At 42.2% G+C, this 18,719-nt stretch overlaps 1 protein-coding gene across 7 annotated transcripts in view; it reads right to left on the bottom strand.

Moving 5' to 3' along the window:
- Positions 1-18,719, bottom strand: part of TRIO (trio Rho guanine nucleotide exchange factor) — a 256,831-nt gene that overhangs the window by 183,871 nt on the left and 54,241 nt on the right. Inside the window, exon 1 of one of the 7 annotated variants that reach the window (XM_069808871.1) lies at positions 16,372-16,474. The exons of 5 other annotated variants lie outside the window; for them this stretch is intronic. In XM_069808871.1, the coding sequence (XP_069664972.1) occupies positions 16,372-16,429 (58 nt within the window). In that variant the 5' untranslated portion in view covers positions 16,430-16,474. Of the gene's footprint in view, positions 1-2,553; positions 2,585-16,371; positions 16,475-18,719 lie in introns of those variants that run through there. One more of the 7 variants, XM_069808872.1, reaches the window with a different exon arrangement.

The raw sequence follows: 18,719 nt of genomic DNA, 5'->3' as shown, positions 1-18,719 counted from the left end.
ACCCATGGAGTTTGAAATGGTCCCCAAGATGAGTGATTACAGTCAATGTTGCAAAACAGCACATCACCGGCTTCCCCCTCCTCTCTATTATATTTCTGTGGCCAGATTCTAAACTCCTCCCTTCTTTAATAAGGGAGATTTAGCAAGCATTTTATTTATGACCTTATATTCCATACTGATCCGTACAATACAGAATTGGTCCCTTTTGGGCCAATCTTGTTCATCTTACAAAATTGGGTGGGTTTGTACCCACACTTCAACTAATTGTCTGTATGATCCTTCCCAGTCTCTTTGTACTCATGTACTTTTTTAAAAATCACATTTCTGAAGAAAGTACCTCTTCTGGGGTAAGTGGGAAGCACTTACTTCTCTATCACTGTTGAAGCCCAGAAGGGCTGTTAAGTAAAACAATATAGCCTGCTACAACACAGTACTTGTGTTCCTTAAAAAGTACAGTTTGAGTTATTCAGAAGGTAAAATAAGCTTCTTAATTATTTATAGTTTCAGGGAAATCTTCCAAGAGCAAGCTCTGGAGTACATGTGGCAGTCTTTTCTAAAATATATTGTTCTTCCTCTGTGCAAAAGGGCCACAATCCCCCTAGAAATGGCAGCAGAAGCTGTCACTGATGCCCAGCAGGGAGGCCATCATTTCTCTTCCTCCTCAAAAATATCCAAATGTTTCATATCCTTTGGTCTCAGGCTCTGAGCTTTAATGAAAGAGCTGTGCGCTTCAGAGCTTAAACCTGAAGGTATCATACTGGTGTCATCAAGTAATACAAGATTTGTAAATGAGGACATCATATATGTAAATTACATCACAGGTTTTCTATTCCAGCTAACAATAGCGAGACTTCTGTGCCACTACAGTACCTAGTTATGGGCACTACCCTTCAAAAGAGACCTAGGACACACCAAACAGAACACCCAAGGGACAAAGGTGTCATGACCGACGAGGAAGGACTAAACTGAATGACACTGTTTAGTCTGAAGAACTGAAGGGAGACATGGTAGCCATCCTCAAAAGACAAAGTCTAGTGGTGGCACAAGTAATCTGGCTAGAATTACAGTGAGAGGTTTACTGTAGATGGTAGGAAGTTTTGTAAAGGAAAGAACTGTGAAGCAGCACATGGGATTGCCTGTGGAAGACTATGGACTATCCATGACTGGGGATTTTAAAAAAATGCATTCAGACAAATGTCTGTCAGCAATGGGTCCCTCTAGTTCACTGTAACCAAAGTGTTCAGCCAGGGCATTGTCTCAGCACCCACAGATTGCAAACAAGAGAAAACTAAACAAAATCTTCTTCCAGCCGTTGGCCAGTTCCCTGTTTTTCCACGAATACCATAAACCAAAAACAAACCCCAAATTCGATACACTTTCTCAGAAAAGCTAGACCAGGAAAACTGGTTCCTTGGGTAACCATGCTGCATGGGGCATTTCTACACAATGGAGATTATTTTGGAATTACACAGCAACTCCAGACCAACAAAGCAGCAGAGGGACACAGCTATTTCTTTCACATTTGCGCTTAGACTCTACGGAGTGTAAGACAGCTCCGAAGGAACCTCTTGCATTATTCCTTCCTCCAGAGTACTGGCTATGGGTTCTCAGCCTTTTACTGAAACTGCCTACAATTTTGTTCCTACTAGGTTTTAACTTAGTATGGACTAAAGCTTTAAACAAGACTAAGAAAAATCTTGGGCTTAAATGACTCATGTAAAAGGACAGCAAATACCTTTTTCCACCTTGAAATATTTGGGCTTCAGCTGACTGCTAAGGCATACAGGCACATTTCCAGAGTTAATTTTTTTTTGACGTGCTTTGAGCTACCCATCATAAGCTCAATGCCAATTTAGCATGCTCAGCTTTCATATCAACCATGGCGATTCCTTTTCTTTACAGTAAATTTAGAGGTAGAAAACACTCTCTCCTCACCTAAAAAGCATGCAGAAACTAGTGCTGTACTTCGCTGTCTATTTTAGCTCAAAATTACCCAAGACACTGATGTTACTGCAACTTGCTTGCTCGGATTTCTAAGCCCTTAAACTACTTCACCTAGCGGCGCATTTTACTTGCATTTTACTTTGCCTGTGGCACGTAAGAGGCGAGAAACATTTAGCTAACGTTTCTTTGACCATTAAGGGGCTGCTCAAGGTAAACACCCTAGCAAATACGTTAGTGCTTGGCTCACGTTCTGGATCTGCCTATCCTTAAGGCTGACTGCCTTGGATTATCGTATTCCTGCTGCTCTAAACAGCCTATTTTTATTCCAGTTCTGCAGTGTTAAAGCTTAAGTGAAAAGGCTGTGGGGATTACAACTGACGAAAGAATGCTGGGGAGCAAAGAGGGTGAATACGGCAAGAAAGCAGCATATTTTTATCTCCAACAGAGCCATAATAAAACAAAAAACACCAGCAATATAAGCAGGTCTTAAAGGCTCGGGGTGGGTCCTCCCCCCCTTTGTAAAGCCTCTACACCAGAGAGCATTTGCGATTACGAGGATTTAACAAAAAAAAAAACCAAAACCAACCACTCAGAAGGCATTTACCGCACTGAAACGAAATGCCATAAATACCCGCACCGCGCTGCCTGCACAGCTCGGCAACCTCCGCGCCAGCCGGCCGCGTCACGTGCTCCTGCGGATGATGTCATCCCTGCCCGGCCAGCCGGCTGCAGCTCCCGCCGCCGCGCTGCGGCTGCAGCGCCCGCAGCCCCCTCACACGCGCGCGCCCCCCCGCCGCCGCCACATCACCCCCCCGCAGCCCCCTCACACCTCCCCACACAGCCCCCTCACACCCCCCCCCGCCACATCACCCCCCCGCAGCCCCCTCATCACCCCCATACACAGCCCCTTCACACCCCCTCACACACACCCCGCCGCCACATCACCCCCTCACACTCCCCCAGTCACATCACCCCTCTACAGCCCCCTCACACCCCCCTAACACCCCCGCAGCCCCCTCATCACCCCCCTCATCAACCCCCTCACACCACCCACAGCCCCTTCACCCCCCCCCGCCGCCACATCACCCCCCTCACACACACCCCGCCGCCACATCACCCCCCCACAGCCCCCGCAGCCCCCTCACACCCCCGCCGCCATATCACCCCCTCCACAGACCCCTCACAGCCCCCTCACCCCCCCCGCCGCCATATCACCCCCTCCACAGACCCCTCACAGCCCCCTCACCCCCCCCGCCGCCATATCACCCCCTCCACAGACCCCTCACAGCCACATCACCCCCCCCGCCGCCATATCACCCCCTCCACAGCCACATCACCCCCTCACACTCCCCCGGTCACCATATCACCCCCCCGCAGCCCCCTCACAGACCCCCGCCGCCACTATCACCCCTCCACAGTCCCCTCACGCCCCCCCCCCGCTGCCACATCACCCCCCACAGCCCCCTTACAGCCACCTCACAGCCCCATCACCCCCCCACAGCCCCCTCACGCCCCCCCGCCGCCATATCACCCCCTCCACAGCCCCCTCACGCCCCCCCGCCGCCATATCACCCCCTCCACAGCCCCCTCACGACCCCCCCCCCCACAGCCGCCCCCGCCGCGGGCGGCTCGGCGGCGGAGCAGGACCCCGTCCCGCAGGACCCCGTCCCGCAGGACCCCGTCCCGCAGCACCGCCGAGCCGGGCGAGCACGGCAGGCGGCCGGGCTTCGGTGCCCGCGGCACACGCTTCTCTTGGGAAAGCGCCGCGTTCCAGGCGTGTAGGGCAACGCGTCGGTGGTGTTCCTCTCGCTACCCGGTTCGCCTAACGAGGAGGTTTTATTGTAAAAATGGGGGGTTTAAGAACAAATCCGACGCTGGTATCTCTTAAGGATAAGTTTAGCCTTAAACGGGAAAACCACCCTTGGTATTTTCAATAACCATGCAAGGAATACTCATTTTACAGTTTGATTTTTTTTAATAGGTACTATATGCCCTTCTGCCTCATACAGCATGCAGACGCTTTTCCCTAACTACCAGTCAAGGGGGAAGAAGCTCAAATTATGCTAATTAATATTCAACTTCAGTAGATTAAGTAACAGACAACTAAGTAGTCCATTTCAATTGAAGAGATTGCCCCCCCCCCCCCCCGCGAAGCTTTCGGAATTACACAATCCCCTGAGTTACAGCAATACAGCCTTCTAATAAAACAGAGTGTTATCAGAGAGCAGTTATTGAAGCGTTGTATCACACAACTACAGGTCTTTAAAACGTACAAACAAGAAAGAAGCAAAAGAAAGTCACCTAAACTTTTCATACAGATGCATACACTGGAAAATTAAGAAGCCTCTCCCACAAACACACCACCTCCTCTTTGTCCCCGCAACTTCAGAGCCAGAAGACACCATCAGCCAGGCAAATTTAAACAAACTGCATTGTCTGCACCAATCCTTTTTCTCATGCCGTATGAAGCAAAGATATTTTGCTGCAATATATTCATTTATCCATGTTGAAAGACCCATGAAAAGACAGCGTTCCTGGGCAGAGGTATGACCCCCGGGAGGTTTCTGAGAGCCCTTTACCCAAACAGCCAGGACAGCCCCCTCTCCCTTTGGGCTGTAAGGGTTCCCAAATCCCGTGGTGAAGACCTGCCTGCAAAGCTGCACATCCACCTGCCCTGGAGAGCGAAGAGTGAAGCCTTTTGCCTGGAAATCACAGAGTTCCCATAGCTCTGCCGTTCCCCTGGGGTCTCAACTCGCTGAAAGTTCCCACGGGCACTGAAATACGGCGACCAAGTCACCTTTAGAGCAGTCACAGAAACTGGGTACCCTGCGTGTGGTAGTCCATGCATCCAAGACAAACGCTGTACTACTCTAAGGCTGAGTCGTCCTTCAGACACGGAAAACAAGGTAACTGCTAATCATCTTGCACTGCAATGATCAGTAGCTGGTCAGCCACACAATTAAAGGGAGCAGATAAAATTCCCTTAAACACATGTTTTAAGCTAACAATTTGATTACAGAACTGCAATACAAAACAACGTTGGAAACAGCTTCCCTAAAGATGCATTGCTGCCCCAGGAACGCAGAAGTCTTTGTTACTTTGAAGGTATCTTCACTGGTGTGCATCGTTCAGTTACGGCAACAAACACAAGTTACAGAAACAGAAATTAAGACAGCAAAAAGACTCTGAAATTGAGGCTAAGAGCAGCATCTCTGCTACGAGGTTGACAAAGCACCCATCCATTGCTGTCACACGCAACTGACTTGAAACTTGTCTGAAACATGGCTAGAAAAAACACAAGAAAGGGAATGCTCTCATCCTGAAAACTCACACCTTTAAGACTGCAACTGCTCTTCACCTTGCAACATAAAAACAAGACCTTTTCCCAGGCACAAACAAAAAAAGCCAGACTCAACCCAGAATACGTCAATGCTTTAGGCTCTCTTCAGCCTTCAGAATGACTCTGTGTCGTGTCATTGACAGTAGCCAAGTGCCTTTTCTGCCAGGCTGCTCTCTCCAGCACCAGCCTTCTAATCCCCACCTCTTCTTTGACAGAAATCCCACCCCGAACCAGAGAAACCTCTTTCAGTGAGTTATTTTCCAAAGGAGTACTCAAAGGCCCTGCTCCGATAGGCTTCTGCTCAAAAATCCACACGCTAAGTTCTGTAGGAAGGAAAAAAAAACCCATAGAAACTGTGATGGGGCACTGAGAACTGCTAAGTTCATGCCACAGTTCAGGTAACCAGGGAGTTAGGCAATAATCGGATTGATTTAGGTTAGTTGTAAGTGGAAAGAAATATCTGCTAGAAGATGAGAGATAAAACAACTTTCAAGCACGGGGAAGAGGCCGTCTCCTGGCCAAGCAGCAAGTTCCTGCATCTAGGTTAGGCAGCAGAATTGTAAACTGCTCTGCACAACTCCTTGCATCCACTGGTCCCTTTGTATTGATTAAGCTTCACCTTGGAACAGAAAAATGTCAAAACTGTAGCTAGTCACCATTTAAGCAAAAAGAACTCAAGATGTTGTTGTCTCTAGCATTTCCTCAGTTTCACAGCACGAATGATAGCAACTACATCACTCTGAAATCTGAGCTATTCCTCCTTTTAATTGTAAAGCCATCCAAGCTACATTTCAGCAGAAATTGCCTTCCAGTTAATTAAGTAAGAAGGCAAAAAACAAAACAAAAGAAGGAATAAGGAAGCTCAAATGTAATAAAATTAGTGCATTATTAGACCAATCAAAGCTTTATTATTTGCCCTTTTTCCTCCCCCATATCTTAAGATGATGACATTGATTTTAAATCCTGGAAATCCGTAGGTTTATTCAACTTCGCTTATCAGTTAACAACTGTATATGATAAACCTCAGTTGCAACTTAATTTATATACTATTTCCCATGCTTTTCAAATGTACAGAAAGAGAGCACAAAGCAGGTTCCTATTCTCCCATTTTGCCATTGAGAGGTTTTTAAAATATGACAATGGGCGAATTTGTAAAGATGGTATTATTATTCCATGAAAAATAATTTTAAACAAGATATGAGGAGATTCACAAGCAGCCATTGTGAAGCCTTTTACATCCTTACTCTGAAGTTACTACATAGAAACCAGTACAGACTAAGTCAGTAGAACCATTTGATTCTTTCCTTCAATCACATTTGGAAAAAATGATTCCTGAACTCCACAGGTTCTTGGGTTTACAAATGAAATCAGATTACTGAGGTAAAGGTGAGAAAGAAAACTGAACTTCCATAAAGCAGAAAATGGCAAAAGCCAGCACTAATTGAGACTAACACCCAAGGGTTGGCAAAGGGAAACAAAAGGTAACTACATTTAATGCATATATGGGATTACTGATAGCTTTTCTTGATTTTAACTCAAGTATTTTAAGTGCCAATTTCAATTTATGGTAGGCTTAACTATAAATTCATACTTTTGTACGCAAGTAAAGGATTCATAGAGCAATCAGAGCCGTCAATTCACCAACTGCACTGTTATCGCTTCCCGTTATAGACATTGCCTATATTCATCGCTGCTCAGCAATCTCACACCATCTTTCACATTGCAACAAAGCAAGAGAATTCAGGGAAATCATGGCAAAGACTGCAATTCTTTTCTCTTCTCCGAAGCTTCGTGAGCTTGCAGATGACCAGTTTCAAAAGGTATATAATGGCAGTTCATCTCAGGAACACTAACTTTTAAGCATGCCTGTCATGGCATTTTTAAGACCATACATCTCTCTTTTTAGGAGCAAATGAGGAACTATCAGCAGTTTTTTTAAATGACATACAGATCACTGGGCAACATTAGTAGCCTTAGTGTTCATCATTTATTCATTCACTTTTTCTCTGTCCAGATTCTAAAGCCTCCGGGTGACTCCAACAAGGACACAGCTTAGAGGCATATAACCAGAGGGGCATGATGTCAGTGTTGTTCCAGCAGCCATAGTCATGAGCTTAAGCAAAGTATTTGTTGGAGCTAATAGCTATTCATTTAACATTAAGAACCCAGTCCTGAATTTAAAGCAGTTCCAGGAGTATGACGTGAGTACGCTTCTGACTCCCTCCAGCTCTGATCAGGCTCAGGATCCACTCATCAGAAAACATTACACCTTCAAACCCTCAGTTTCATCAGAACAGCTGACAGAAATGTCCCTCCTGTTCCTGTCTTGGTTTTTTTGCATCCTATGCACTCTCCATACGCACTGAAGGGAATTGCACCACATCAGTACCGAGCTAGTATACAGTGCTACCACATGGCAACTGGGACCTCACAGAAGCACACAGCTTAGAAATTGCCTTGAAGTAAGAAAATGAGACTCATTAGAGGGTTACTAGCTCTTTAAGCCACTTTCAGTTTTTGGCACTTTTGCTAAGTGTAAGAGGTTCTCTCTCTTACCATTATTTAACAGCTCTGTGGTTTGTCCTGACACCAGAATGCACCTCTCCTGCCCGTAAATTACAGGGGGGAGCACAATGTCATACATAGGGATGCGGGACAAGAAAAGGTTACTAGTGTAGTAGACAGCAAATACTCAAGTAAGATCAAATTCACTGACTGAGAGACCGTCCTTTTCTTGGAAGCTTACATACTCATCTACTCCTCAGCTAAAAATGAGCAATTACCAGGAAACTAGCTACCTCAGGTGTGTACTGCAAAACTTGCTGAAGAGCTGCCTTAAGAAAACAAGCTGAAGAAAACTCCAAATCCTAAATCACTCTGTTAAAAATCTGCAATTTCCTTTTAATTGGGTAACTGAAACCTTAGAGTTATCTGTATTTTGTAGTGACGTCCTTTCCAACCTGAATTACCCTTTGATCCTATGAAACGTGTGAGCCAGAAGTACAAATATCCATTTTTCAACTGAAACTTAAAATGAGACGATCAAAATCTGACCAGTTTCCCCTTTGAAGTGAGAGAAAACGTGTTCTTAAATTTATCTATCCATTCAGGATGCTCAACTTGTTCCTGCTGTCCTACCAGCATTGTTGGGAGTTCATTTGTTTTGGTGGGAACTGCTCATCCATCTCTAAGGGTTGCAATACTCCAATTCACTGCCCTGCTGAGGTGGCAAACCTTTTTGTAGTGGTGTTCAAATACAGCAGTAGCACACTGCTCTCACTGCAGTCAGATGCTTTCCCTGTTGACTGTTGCTATCGACACTCATGGCTTAAGGAGTCTACACTGTTAGGGCTACCAGGAGGATACCCAGTCTTTATAAAACACTGGTTTAACACACAATTATTTTAACAATAAGGTCTGTAAGAAATTTTACTTATTTTTCTGTTCAAAACACAGATCAAGTGAAAGGCAGTAGCTTCTAAATTCTGCGCAGCAACAGCTGGAACATAACATTTTAGATCATGTCCTTTGGCTCTTGTTCCAAACCACCATCTGGAGAAATCTCTTTCCACGCTGAAATTGATGAAGACTACAGCAAGGGCAGTAAAAATAAGCAAGTTAAAACAGATTGAAAATTGTCCCACATCGTTTTATCCTGAGCAACAATAGGAAGAACTATTTCCATCAGCCCTGAAATCAATCAAAAACACCAAAAACCAGACTGTGTATTCTTCAGAAGAAATGCCTTTTTATAGCACAAAGTATTGCTTTTGGGCTTCCTATCAGTCCTAGACTCCAAGATTAGGCATTTACTGGGTTTATTTTTTAAATATTTTTCCTTTTCTCCACCCCCCCTTTTTTTTTTTTAAATATGCACACATTTGCACAACACTTTATTCACCTTATGGAGATTCATATGCAAAAAAATTAGACTAGGTCACATTCATACTTGGAGACATTAGTACTTAAAGAACCATTTTTTGCTGAATACTCCTTCTGTTGCCCCTCCCTTTCTTTTTTTGCACAGCATTTTATATTCCTTCTGTGGCAAAACTCGCAGTTTGCAAGAAGATGTATGTCAAATAACTTGATTTGTGCACAGCACTCATTCCTTCAAATTCCCATTTTATTAGTTTGCAGCTGTAAGGAGCTGGAGCTCTAAGAGCACGGAGACACAGGAAATGTAGGATGAATCCGAGCTTCTCCACTACATTACAGTGCACATACAAAAGATCAACGTGAGGAGGAAGGGGGAGACACTTTTCTTCATCCTGCATCGTAAAAACAGTCAAGTTCACGTTGATTCAAACAACAGAGAAAAAGAATCATCTGCAGCTTCTTTTATGCAGCCCTTAGCTTCAGATGTGTCACTGTTAGAGGCATTTAGAGGGGGACATATGAAGTTTTAACATCAGAGCTTCTCCCCACCCTCCTTTTTCATGTTTTTACTGAGCTGATTTTATTTAAAACACTGATTAACATACGCTACCGGTTAGAATGAACTAATTCTTAAAAAAAAAAAAAAAAAGCCGATCAGGAGTCCACAGGGGAATTAAAAGCTTGGGTATTCCACTTTTAATATGCGAGCGGTTGCTAACAGCAACCTGCCTCCCTCCCTGCCTTTAAAAGGGAGAGCAAGATTAACGTGAAACGCCAGAAGAGATGTCCACTACCAGCCCCGTTCGCTCAAGGTTCGCGTTGGAAATCACAGCGTGAATTACTCGCAGCAGGTGCGGGCGCGTTCTTAACGGGCACGCCGCGATAACCCCGAAGCCAGGTCGAAGACAATGGAAGGCGAAGGGAGGGAAGGAGCAATGGCTCCGCAGGGACCAGAAGGAGCCAGGCGTGGGTCTGGCCGTGGCGAAGCAGCGCGGCACCGCTCGCCCCGCACGCCGGCCGCGGCCAGCGCAGCGGCACGCATTACCTCATCGGCTTTGTGCGGGGCTGAGCCGTCATTCCGCCCGGGAGGAGCGCTGCCGCACGCTGCGTCCCGCCAGCCATCCCCCACCCCCCCCCAAAAAAAAAAAAAACGAACCCAAAACCCTGACAGAGGCAGAAATAGGAGCCATCTGAAGTCACGCAAACCTTCCTCTCCCCGCCCCGGCAAAAATCCTCCCCATCGGATCCCTCCGGCAAATGGCATCAGAAATAAAAAAAGACCCTTACCACGTTTTGCTTCGTGAACGGGTTGCACTGAAGCATCGACAAGAAAGGGTTTTGCAGATTGTCGTGACTGAGAAAGGGAGGGTTCATTCTTCATTTAACGAATTTGTTCTAGCAGATTATTTCCTTCAGATGACAAAGGCGAGCAGCCTGAATCTCATTAGAGCTACATTTAACACCGCTACCGAAGAACACAAATTTAACCTAAATCAAGGCTGGGTGTTCTCCGCAAACTCCACTTACTCAGCTCCTTCTATGTTACTGTAATGAGAACAAGATTAACATATTGCCTTCGCTTTCATCCATTTCTGTAAATGGATATACATTACTACAAACGCAGCATGTGCGCTTTCACGACTCTGGTCAGAAGCATACTCCCAAACTCGGCGCTCAAAACCAGCTCACCTATCCTCAAGTCGTGAGTAAATTACCTTCAGACTCATCTTTATTAAGGATATGTAGGCAGCATATGCAATACTGAGACAGAGAAGACAAAGCAAGCAGCTCCTAATGCTATTTAGGACAGAAGCCTATAGATGTAATGTTCCAAAGGCACTCAGGTACCCAACTGTTTGTTTCTATAGCTTTAATAGTCACGTGCATATTCAAACAACTGATACCTACTAAAATAGCGTCAAATTTCTTTGGGAACAACAGTTACTTGAAAGTAGGGGCACTGCATTATACTCACAAGTGTGGTAATCAAGTTCTCCTTCCATTTTTTAAAAATCACATATGAAACTTTGCTCTTTTTACAGACCAAACTAGACAAAACCTACTCGACTGCAGCTTACCACTTCCTACTACTTGCCAGCACAACAAATCCAGTCTAACAAATACTTGTGAGCTCCCACTATTCCATGCTCAAAAGTTTTAACATCAAGTCTATGGACCCCGATATGGTTGCACCCATTAAAACATGTAAGTGCAGACAGTTACTCTTCTGTTAGCACAGGCAGCAAGTATTCACCCATCAACTTTATTCTTCAGCCTTCCAGAGCACGGACAATACGAAGGTGTTATATGCCCAGACTATCCACCCATCCACCTCTGTAACACTACCTGCAAAATACCACCACTAGCAAATGTTTTCCATATTATTTTATTTCAATAGAGGGCATTCGTCACATGGGCATGTTCTAGCACCTCTGATCCATGCCTTTAAAGAACATGCTCAGACTTACCAAGTGTTGTGTAGTATGGTATAGATACCATGTGATACCATCTGCAAATCAGGATAACGACAATGATTCAAGCACTGTAAGTTACAATATTTTAATTAAGTTCACAAAACCGACCTAATTTAAGCTCAATTACAACGGGTTGGTTGGTCTCCTACAACACTGACTCACTCTACACAAAATTCTAAATGCATATGATTTCCTGGAAAAGCTCTTTGAGACAACAATAGGAGCTAACATTTTAATTGCATTAAAAAGCAGCAATGTACTTTGGCATGTAGATGAATGCATTACTTCAGAAGTCTACAATGTATTTTAAAAGCACTAGGTAAGATTTTAACAATGCCTCTGCCTTCATGTCTTCGGCTCCTGGCATGATTAAGGATACACAAAGTTGTCTCTGAAGATTTTAAACTCTAAAACCAATTAGCAGTCCATAGGTGTACTTCTAAATGACCTAGCAAGCTTAATTAGAAATATTAACTTCTGTAGAGTGGAACAGTAACAAATGTGAAATTAGATTTCTCTTTAGCTGTTTTCATCTTTAGTTTATTATTGCGCCCCCCCCCCCCCCCCCCCCGCCTTACACCATCTCATCAGGTTAAACCACAAGATTATGGCAGTAGTACAGCACAACAACAGTTGATATGTTATTTAGTTTGGCAAATATTTTTATTTTTACATGTTATTAAATGAGAAGCATTCTCTACTAAAGTGCTTTTGGTATAGAGCCACTTTTGTTGTAGATAAATCATGCAGCAGCATTCTTCCTTGCTTTTGAGGTCCAGTACCCTAACATCCCATTCAAATTGCCAAACTCCCATTATCTACTGTTATTTAAAAGAAAAGCAAAAAAACCCCTGAGAAATTAAGTCATGTCAGAGGTTTACTGAGTCTTTTTAGCCTGGCAGCTATTGAAAGTTTGAACACAAAGTAGTATCACGTCCTTTTCCAGCACAAGTCATTTGGGTATTTAAAAGTGTATAGACAGATAATAGATGTATTCTGGACTCAGCACAGGTGAAAGCGTGTCAAGTCCAACATTGTGTTACAGAGCACCCAGGTAGAAGACTTCAGGACCTGGACTGCAACTTCTCCATAAGACTTCCCCAAAAGTTTTGATAGCTGATACATCACAACAGCCTCCCTTCATGCTTCCCTAACTAAGCACGAGTGTGTATGACCAGCATCGCCTAGTACATTTGATATACAAGAACATTCTTACTAAGTCCTTCATGCACACAGTTTTCCTGTTATCCACAAAGCTGAAGTTTATTCGGATGTATGAGGAAATACCTTGAATGAGTCCAAAATGTTTCTCAGGCAGGGCTGGTATCGGAAGCTTAGGTTGCCTACCAAAGCAGCCTGTCGCTAGCAGATGCGAGATAATCCCATCCTTACACAAGGCCTGCTTTTGACCTCTTTGGGTAATTGATTGCCATTAAAATCACTTTTCAAATGACTATTCTTACATCCAGATATTTTGAACTGTCATTCTTCAAGCTCTTGGCTCAATGACTTTCTATGGATGTAAGCTCCCTGACCTTACTGGATTTTTTTTGATCTTTCCAATTCAGAGCATACTATTCCACATTAAAGATACTGGTATTTAAAATTTTGACTCCTCATAAAGACTTCTAATTAAATGTGACAGTCACGTTTATTGCGATTTCCTTTTTTTTGTTGTTGAACTAAGGTTTGAAATAGCTGATGGTTCTGAGCAATAGCCCTTTATCTCCACTGAATATTTGCTTTGAAATATCCAAAAAACCCGAATCACTCTTAATTACAATTATAGCAAGAAAGAAATGCTACAGAGCCTCCAGATAGGAAGTAAAACCTTCCAGTCTGCTTCCATCTTACCAGCTCAGCCCCGTGTTGTTACTTGCTAGCCTATCAGCACCTACCAGCCGATTACAACTGAATTAAAGGCTTAATTATACCAGGCATTGTAACTCCTTCTATCAAATATATTAATGAAATATGATACAGTTAGGGTAGGCAGGAAGTAACTACTGGCAGTCTGTGGACTAACCATGAAGACCTACAGGAAAGTTACTTGTAGTTACTTATAGTTTTCCAAAAAGGAGATACTCCACTGTTAAGCCTTAAGCTTTAACCCAAGTGCTAGCTCAGAAGTCCACTATGAAACTAAGATATTTTAATTTTCTGGTACAGACATCTGTGCAAACAGTTATTGACAGCTCATTAAATGATTGCAGGGGGTATACTTGTGTGCGTACATGCACTGGCACACAGCACAAGCCAAGGAATGGGTTCTGTCAAGTTCCATGCAATTGCACCATCAAGGGCATAATTCAGTGAATATTCCCTTTTGGTAACAGTGCCAGCTTAAGCCAGAGTTTTATGTTAATTACCAAAAGCAGGCTGAGGATTCTTAGTTTGATTAACCACCACCACGTCAGTAGTCTGAACAGAGGCTCCCATCCATTAAATCCTGCTTATCAAGTACAGCTGTCCATTGACAAACTGGTTAAAAATAAAGAAGTTGAACAAATAGAGATCTCCCCGCTGAAATGGACATGTCATCTGGGAGAAAAACATTTTAGGGAAGTTTCAATTTTAGGGAGAAGAGAGAATGATATACCAGAAAATTTCAACATAAATAGAATTCTACACGACCTCAAAAAAGAAAGGCTATTAAGACTACCATGGAAGAGACTATCTATCAGGAAGAGACTCTTCACAAACACAACCCAACGCACAAGACAGGCAAGTACATAGACTTCCAAATACAAATTTAAAGCAGGACAAACAGTTGAGGTAAATACAAGGTGAAAGAAAACAACCCTTCGTTGAAGGCAAGGGCTTACAGACTTACACATGTAAGTCAAATGTCTGTAACCGACTTTGCACATTTTGGCTATTGTTAAGAAAATGTAAGTTGAAATACTCATCTTTGCCTTCCTTAAGAGACGACTGACTGACAGTTATTGGTCAATATCGAGGCACTCCATCCACATGGGTATGTGCATCTCCAACAGGAAGACACAGGGACATCAACAAGCATCCTTCTTCCTAACACACTGCTCCATCAAGAGCAAAAGAGTATGAACTTTAAAACATTGAATAAGCTGGTTGGAGAGCTATTTTGCTCTCCAATGATACAAACAATACAAAATACTTTTATAGTAACAGCCATGAAAATCTCTCAGATACACAATGAATTTGTAAGAAACACAACTGAATTTAGAAAAAACAACTTTCTAAGGCTGACAAAGTAATCTATGATTGAAGAAGTTATCTTAAATCAGATCTATGTTTAAATGAAAGAAATGCAATTTAGTGTTTAAACAAGCATCTAGACAAATTGTTTATGGAATCATCAGTATTTTACCTCTGAGCGAAACCCTGCAAGTTCTCTTCCAAAACCCAAGTTAAATTAACCAACTTGTAAAGTACACAGAAACCAGTTCAATGATTTCAATTGTGGAATAGTCTTGAAAGGAGAGCCTGTATTTAGTCCAAGAAAAGCATTTAACTTACTGAACTTCTAAGAAAGTGACTGCCTATAATTAATATAAATCAATGTATCACACAGTAAAAGAAACGTATAATGCGAACTACTAAAAAAAAAAAAAAAAGAAAAAGAAGAAAGGAGTCCCTTATGCTTAAACTTATAATCAAAAAAACAAGACAAAATATGATCTACTTATTCAATACATGCCTGGTACCTGTGCACACTTACAAGTGCAGAAGAACAGAAGCATACTAGTGAAGACTAAGAGCTGGCTCTAGTACCAGACCATGGAGCTGATCCAGTTCTGAAATTCCAGCCCATGAAACAAACAGAAGATGACTTAAGTTAGATAAAGTAACTGCACCCATATATTTCTATTCAAGGGTACCACACATTAGAAGGTCAGCTGTGAGTTTGATTTTTAACATACTGTGGGCAGCCCAAGCAAAGGTAACTAACTGTATGTCATATGCCAACTAGAGCCTTCAACTGGGAAAGATCTTCAGTGGTCCTTGTTTCCAAAAAGAGATAAAGAAATTTTTAAGGGAAGTATCATGGAAACCCTGCATTACAATAAAATTAACCTAAAGCAGAAAAGAGCACTTGTTGGAAAGCCACTGGAGGTTATGGATCAAATTACAAAAGCCAGAATTACTGCATTACACTAGTCAGCCACAATGCCATCCTCTGAATTTTCACTCTCCAGAATAGCAGCTTTAGAGCAAGAAAACAACCGTGTTGCTACTGGCTCAAAGATTGTCTTTGAATGAATAGTTGTTCCGGTGCTATTTTGACACAGGTAACCATTAGCTTATCTGTGTACATCCTTATCTCCAGAATCATCTTCATTTACTTCAAGAGCTATTTGCCCTGAACCACAGGCATTCCTTCTTCATAATGAGCTCAGTATCTGCATTTATGCTCCCTTCAGCAGATGACTAATATTACAAGCACACTATTTTGATTGACACCTAATACCATAGCTGCCATTATCACTTACATCATGCTAAAACATGAAGTGTTACCCGCATCTATTTGGAGAGTAAAAGAATACAGAATTGCTTTGACACATTGTCAAGAAGCACTGTCAAGCTTCACCCACCATAGCTATGTTTTCTGTTCTCCATCTTACAAGGTCATTAACTAACATATAAGTAGAAAGGATTCTACCATATTATAGCTACACATTCAATTTAATTTTTAATATTATACAGTAACATGCCATTACAAGACAAAGTTCAAGAAATATTCAAGTGACTTACCATTCAGAAGTATCAGTACCCCAGTTTTTTGTTTTGTATCCCATTTATGAGAACACATTGTTCATACCCCAGAGGCTCAATATGCCTGTGGCCAACAGAATGGATAAACTAAACGATGCTTGGGAACAACGGCAAATTAAATCCTTATCCCTTTATCAGGAAAAATGAATCCTCATTTCCAAAACTCAGATTCGAGTTCAAGACCCCAGTGAATTTGACACAGCATCCATAACCACTAGGTTTCTATCTTCTCCAAGAAGCTCTATTTCCAAGTCAAAACATTTTTCAACTAGTCTTGTTCGAGCAGTCAGGCAAAAAAAGGTACAGTACATGTTCAAAATCCAAGTCAGCTTTGTCAATGTGTATCTTCTGCCTGTGCAGTTTGCTTGACTGTCAGTTTGCTTAACAGTTGCTCTGCCCGAATTTACTACCAAATAGGCTTTGACAATGATTGCTATTTAATCCTATGTAATACTCAGATGCAACTGTTCCCAGATCGGAGGACAGTTTAAAAACACAGTCTCCACCCCAGCTACATACAAATCTGGAGTCATGCACCAGAAATCTTATAGCTGCAAAACTCAACAATAGAAAGGACCACTACTGAAAGTAAAATATCTTTTACATATTTATTTATGACAAGCTAATGATTATGAATAAGACTTCTAATTCCTTATTTAAAATTTCAGTTTAATAACCTGAACTTTCTAATGTTTGTGCTTTAGGCAATGACATTCCAATAAAACTGAGGAACAGAGTTCACCACCTGAGTGTCTGGACTTAAGCCGCCCTTCATACAGTACGCCACAAACGGCAAAACCTGAAATATGCAATGCAATGCCTGCTCATCTGAACACAGGCCTACTGTTTCAATTGTAGAAATTCAACACTAGCTGGACATTCACTAGCAATTCTCAGTTATTATTGCCACCTTTAGAGCTGTCAACTTCAAGGATCTCCCTTTTTTTTTTATTTGGATCATCTGTAAACTTAATCCTATGCTTTGTTTTTATGAATTCTACTATGTAATCATCACGGTACAATAATAAACATTTGTTACATAAAAAGCTTCAGTGTACATGAGAATTTGCTAGCAAGGAGATCCCACATAAGTATATAACAAAATGTAGAATTTTTTCCATAATCATTTCATCTCTGCTTATATTTACATGAACCAGAATCCTTCAGTTATCCCTGAACATCCACATCCCAGTTTCTGAAACACTTATCCTCCTGAAGAAGACACTGCCATGACCTAAATGAAAGTTGACATACACACTGTCTTAGAAAATTAAAACTGAAGTGATACATTTAGAGTTTATCCTGATCTCTAAAACACTAGAAAATCCTTTCCATAACAACACTAAAAAACCCCTATCAACACCCCAATATTCTGTCTAGTTACTACTCTACAGATATAAACAAATAAGGTGAACAGTTATTAACTGATAAATTTATCATTTCAGCATAACACATACCTAATATTTAGATAACGCTTTACCTCAACAACTTAATTAAGAACAAACTAAGCATTAGTAGTGGGACTAACAACTCCTGCCTACAGCACCAGATGATAAAAATGTAAGATAAATTACAGAGGAGAATAACAAAATATTCTGCTTGATTTCACCTCAAAGGTATGTAATGCTCCATTATTTCATCATCTTTAGTCAAAAAGCCAACATACCTGAATAATAACATGACCTATGGATTTAAGCTTAACGCCAGCTGTGAGTACGAGAGATTACTGCACTCAGTTAAAAGAAACTGGCTCATCTGGGTTGAGCTGGCAAACAGAAGATATTAAAAAGAAAGTAAAAATTTCAGTTTAATTGCCATTTTCCAAGGCTGACTGACAGTGTGTCACAGTGACACAGGGCACACACGTGCTAGCACAAGAAATCCAGGCCGTAACCGGAGCACTTCTAGGCAAACTGACTCAACGTCTCTACTCCACGACAGCTCTGGTCAAGTGCCACATCTTATCAGGCTACAGCTTAAGCCTTATTCACAGGCTGTTGTCTTAATGCTTCAGGAAAAGCTGAATTCAAATTTAGCATCCGCACTACCTAAGTTACCCAGTTTACACGGAAAAAAAAAAGGAATATGCTTATTTGCTTTAAATTAGACATTGCCACTTTGGTGCTTAAAGAACTCAAAGACATTTAAGATGATGACCCCAAATTAAGACAGTCCTTTCTCTCTCATTGTAATCTGGCACATAACTCACTGCTGTTCTGTACGGCAGAAGCATTTGGGCAGAAAATATTCCAGCTTTCCTGTCAGCACTGGTCTTCTACAGACTTGTTTAACAGCATGTACAACAAAACTACGAGCAAGACAGATAA

The sequence above is a fragment of the Haliaeetus albicilla genome, chromosome 21 (genome assembly GCF_947461875.1).
Source record: "Haliaeetus albicilla chromosome 21, bHalAlb1.1, whole genome shotgun sequence".
Taxonomy (NCBI): Eukaryota; Metazoa; Chordata; class Aves; order Accipitriformes; family Accipitridae; genus Haliaeetus; species Haliaeetus albicilla.
The sequence above is the reverse complement of the archived record's forward strand: the minus strand, read 5'-3'. Positions and strand labels throughout refer to the sequence as shown.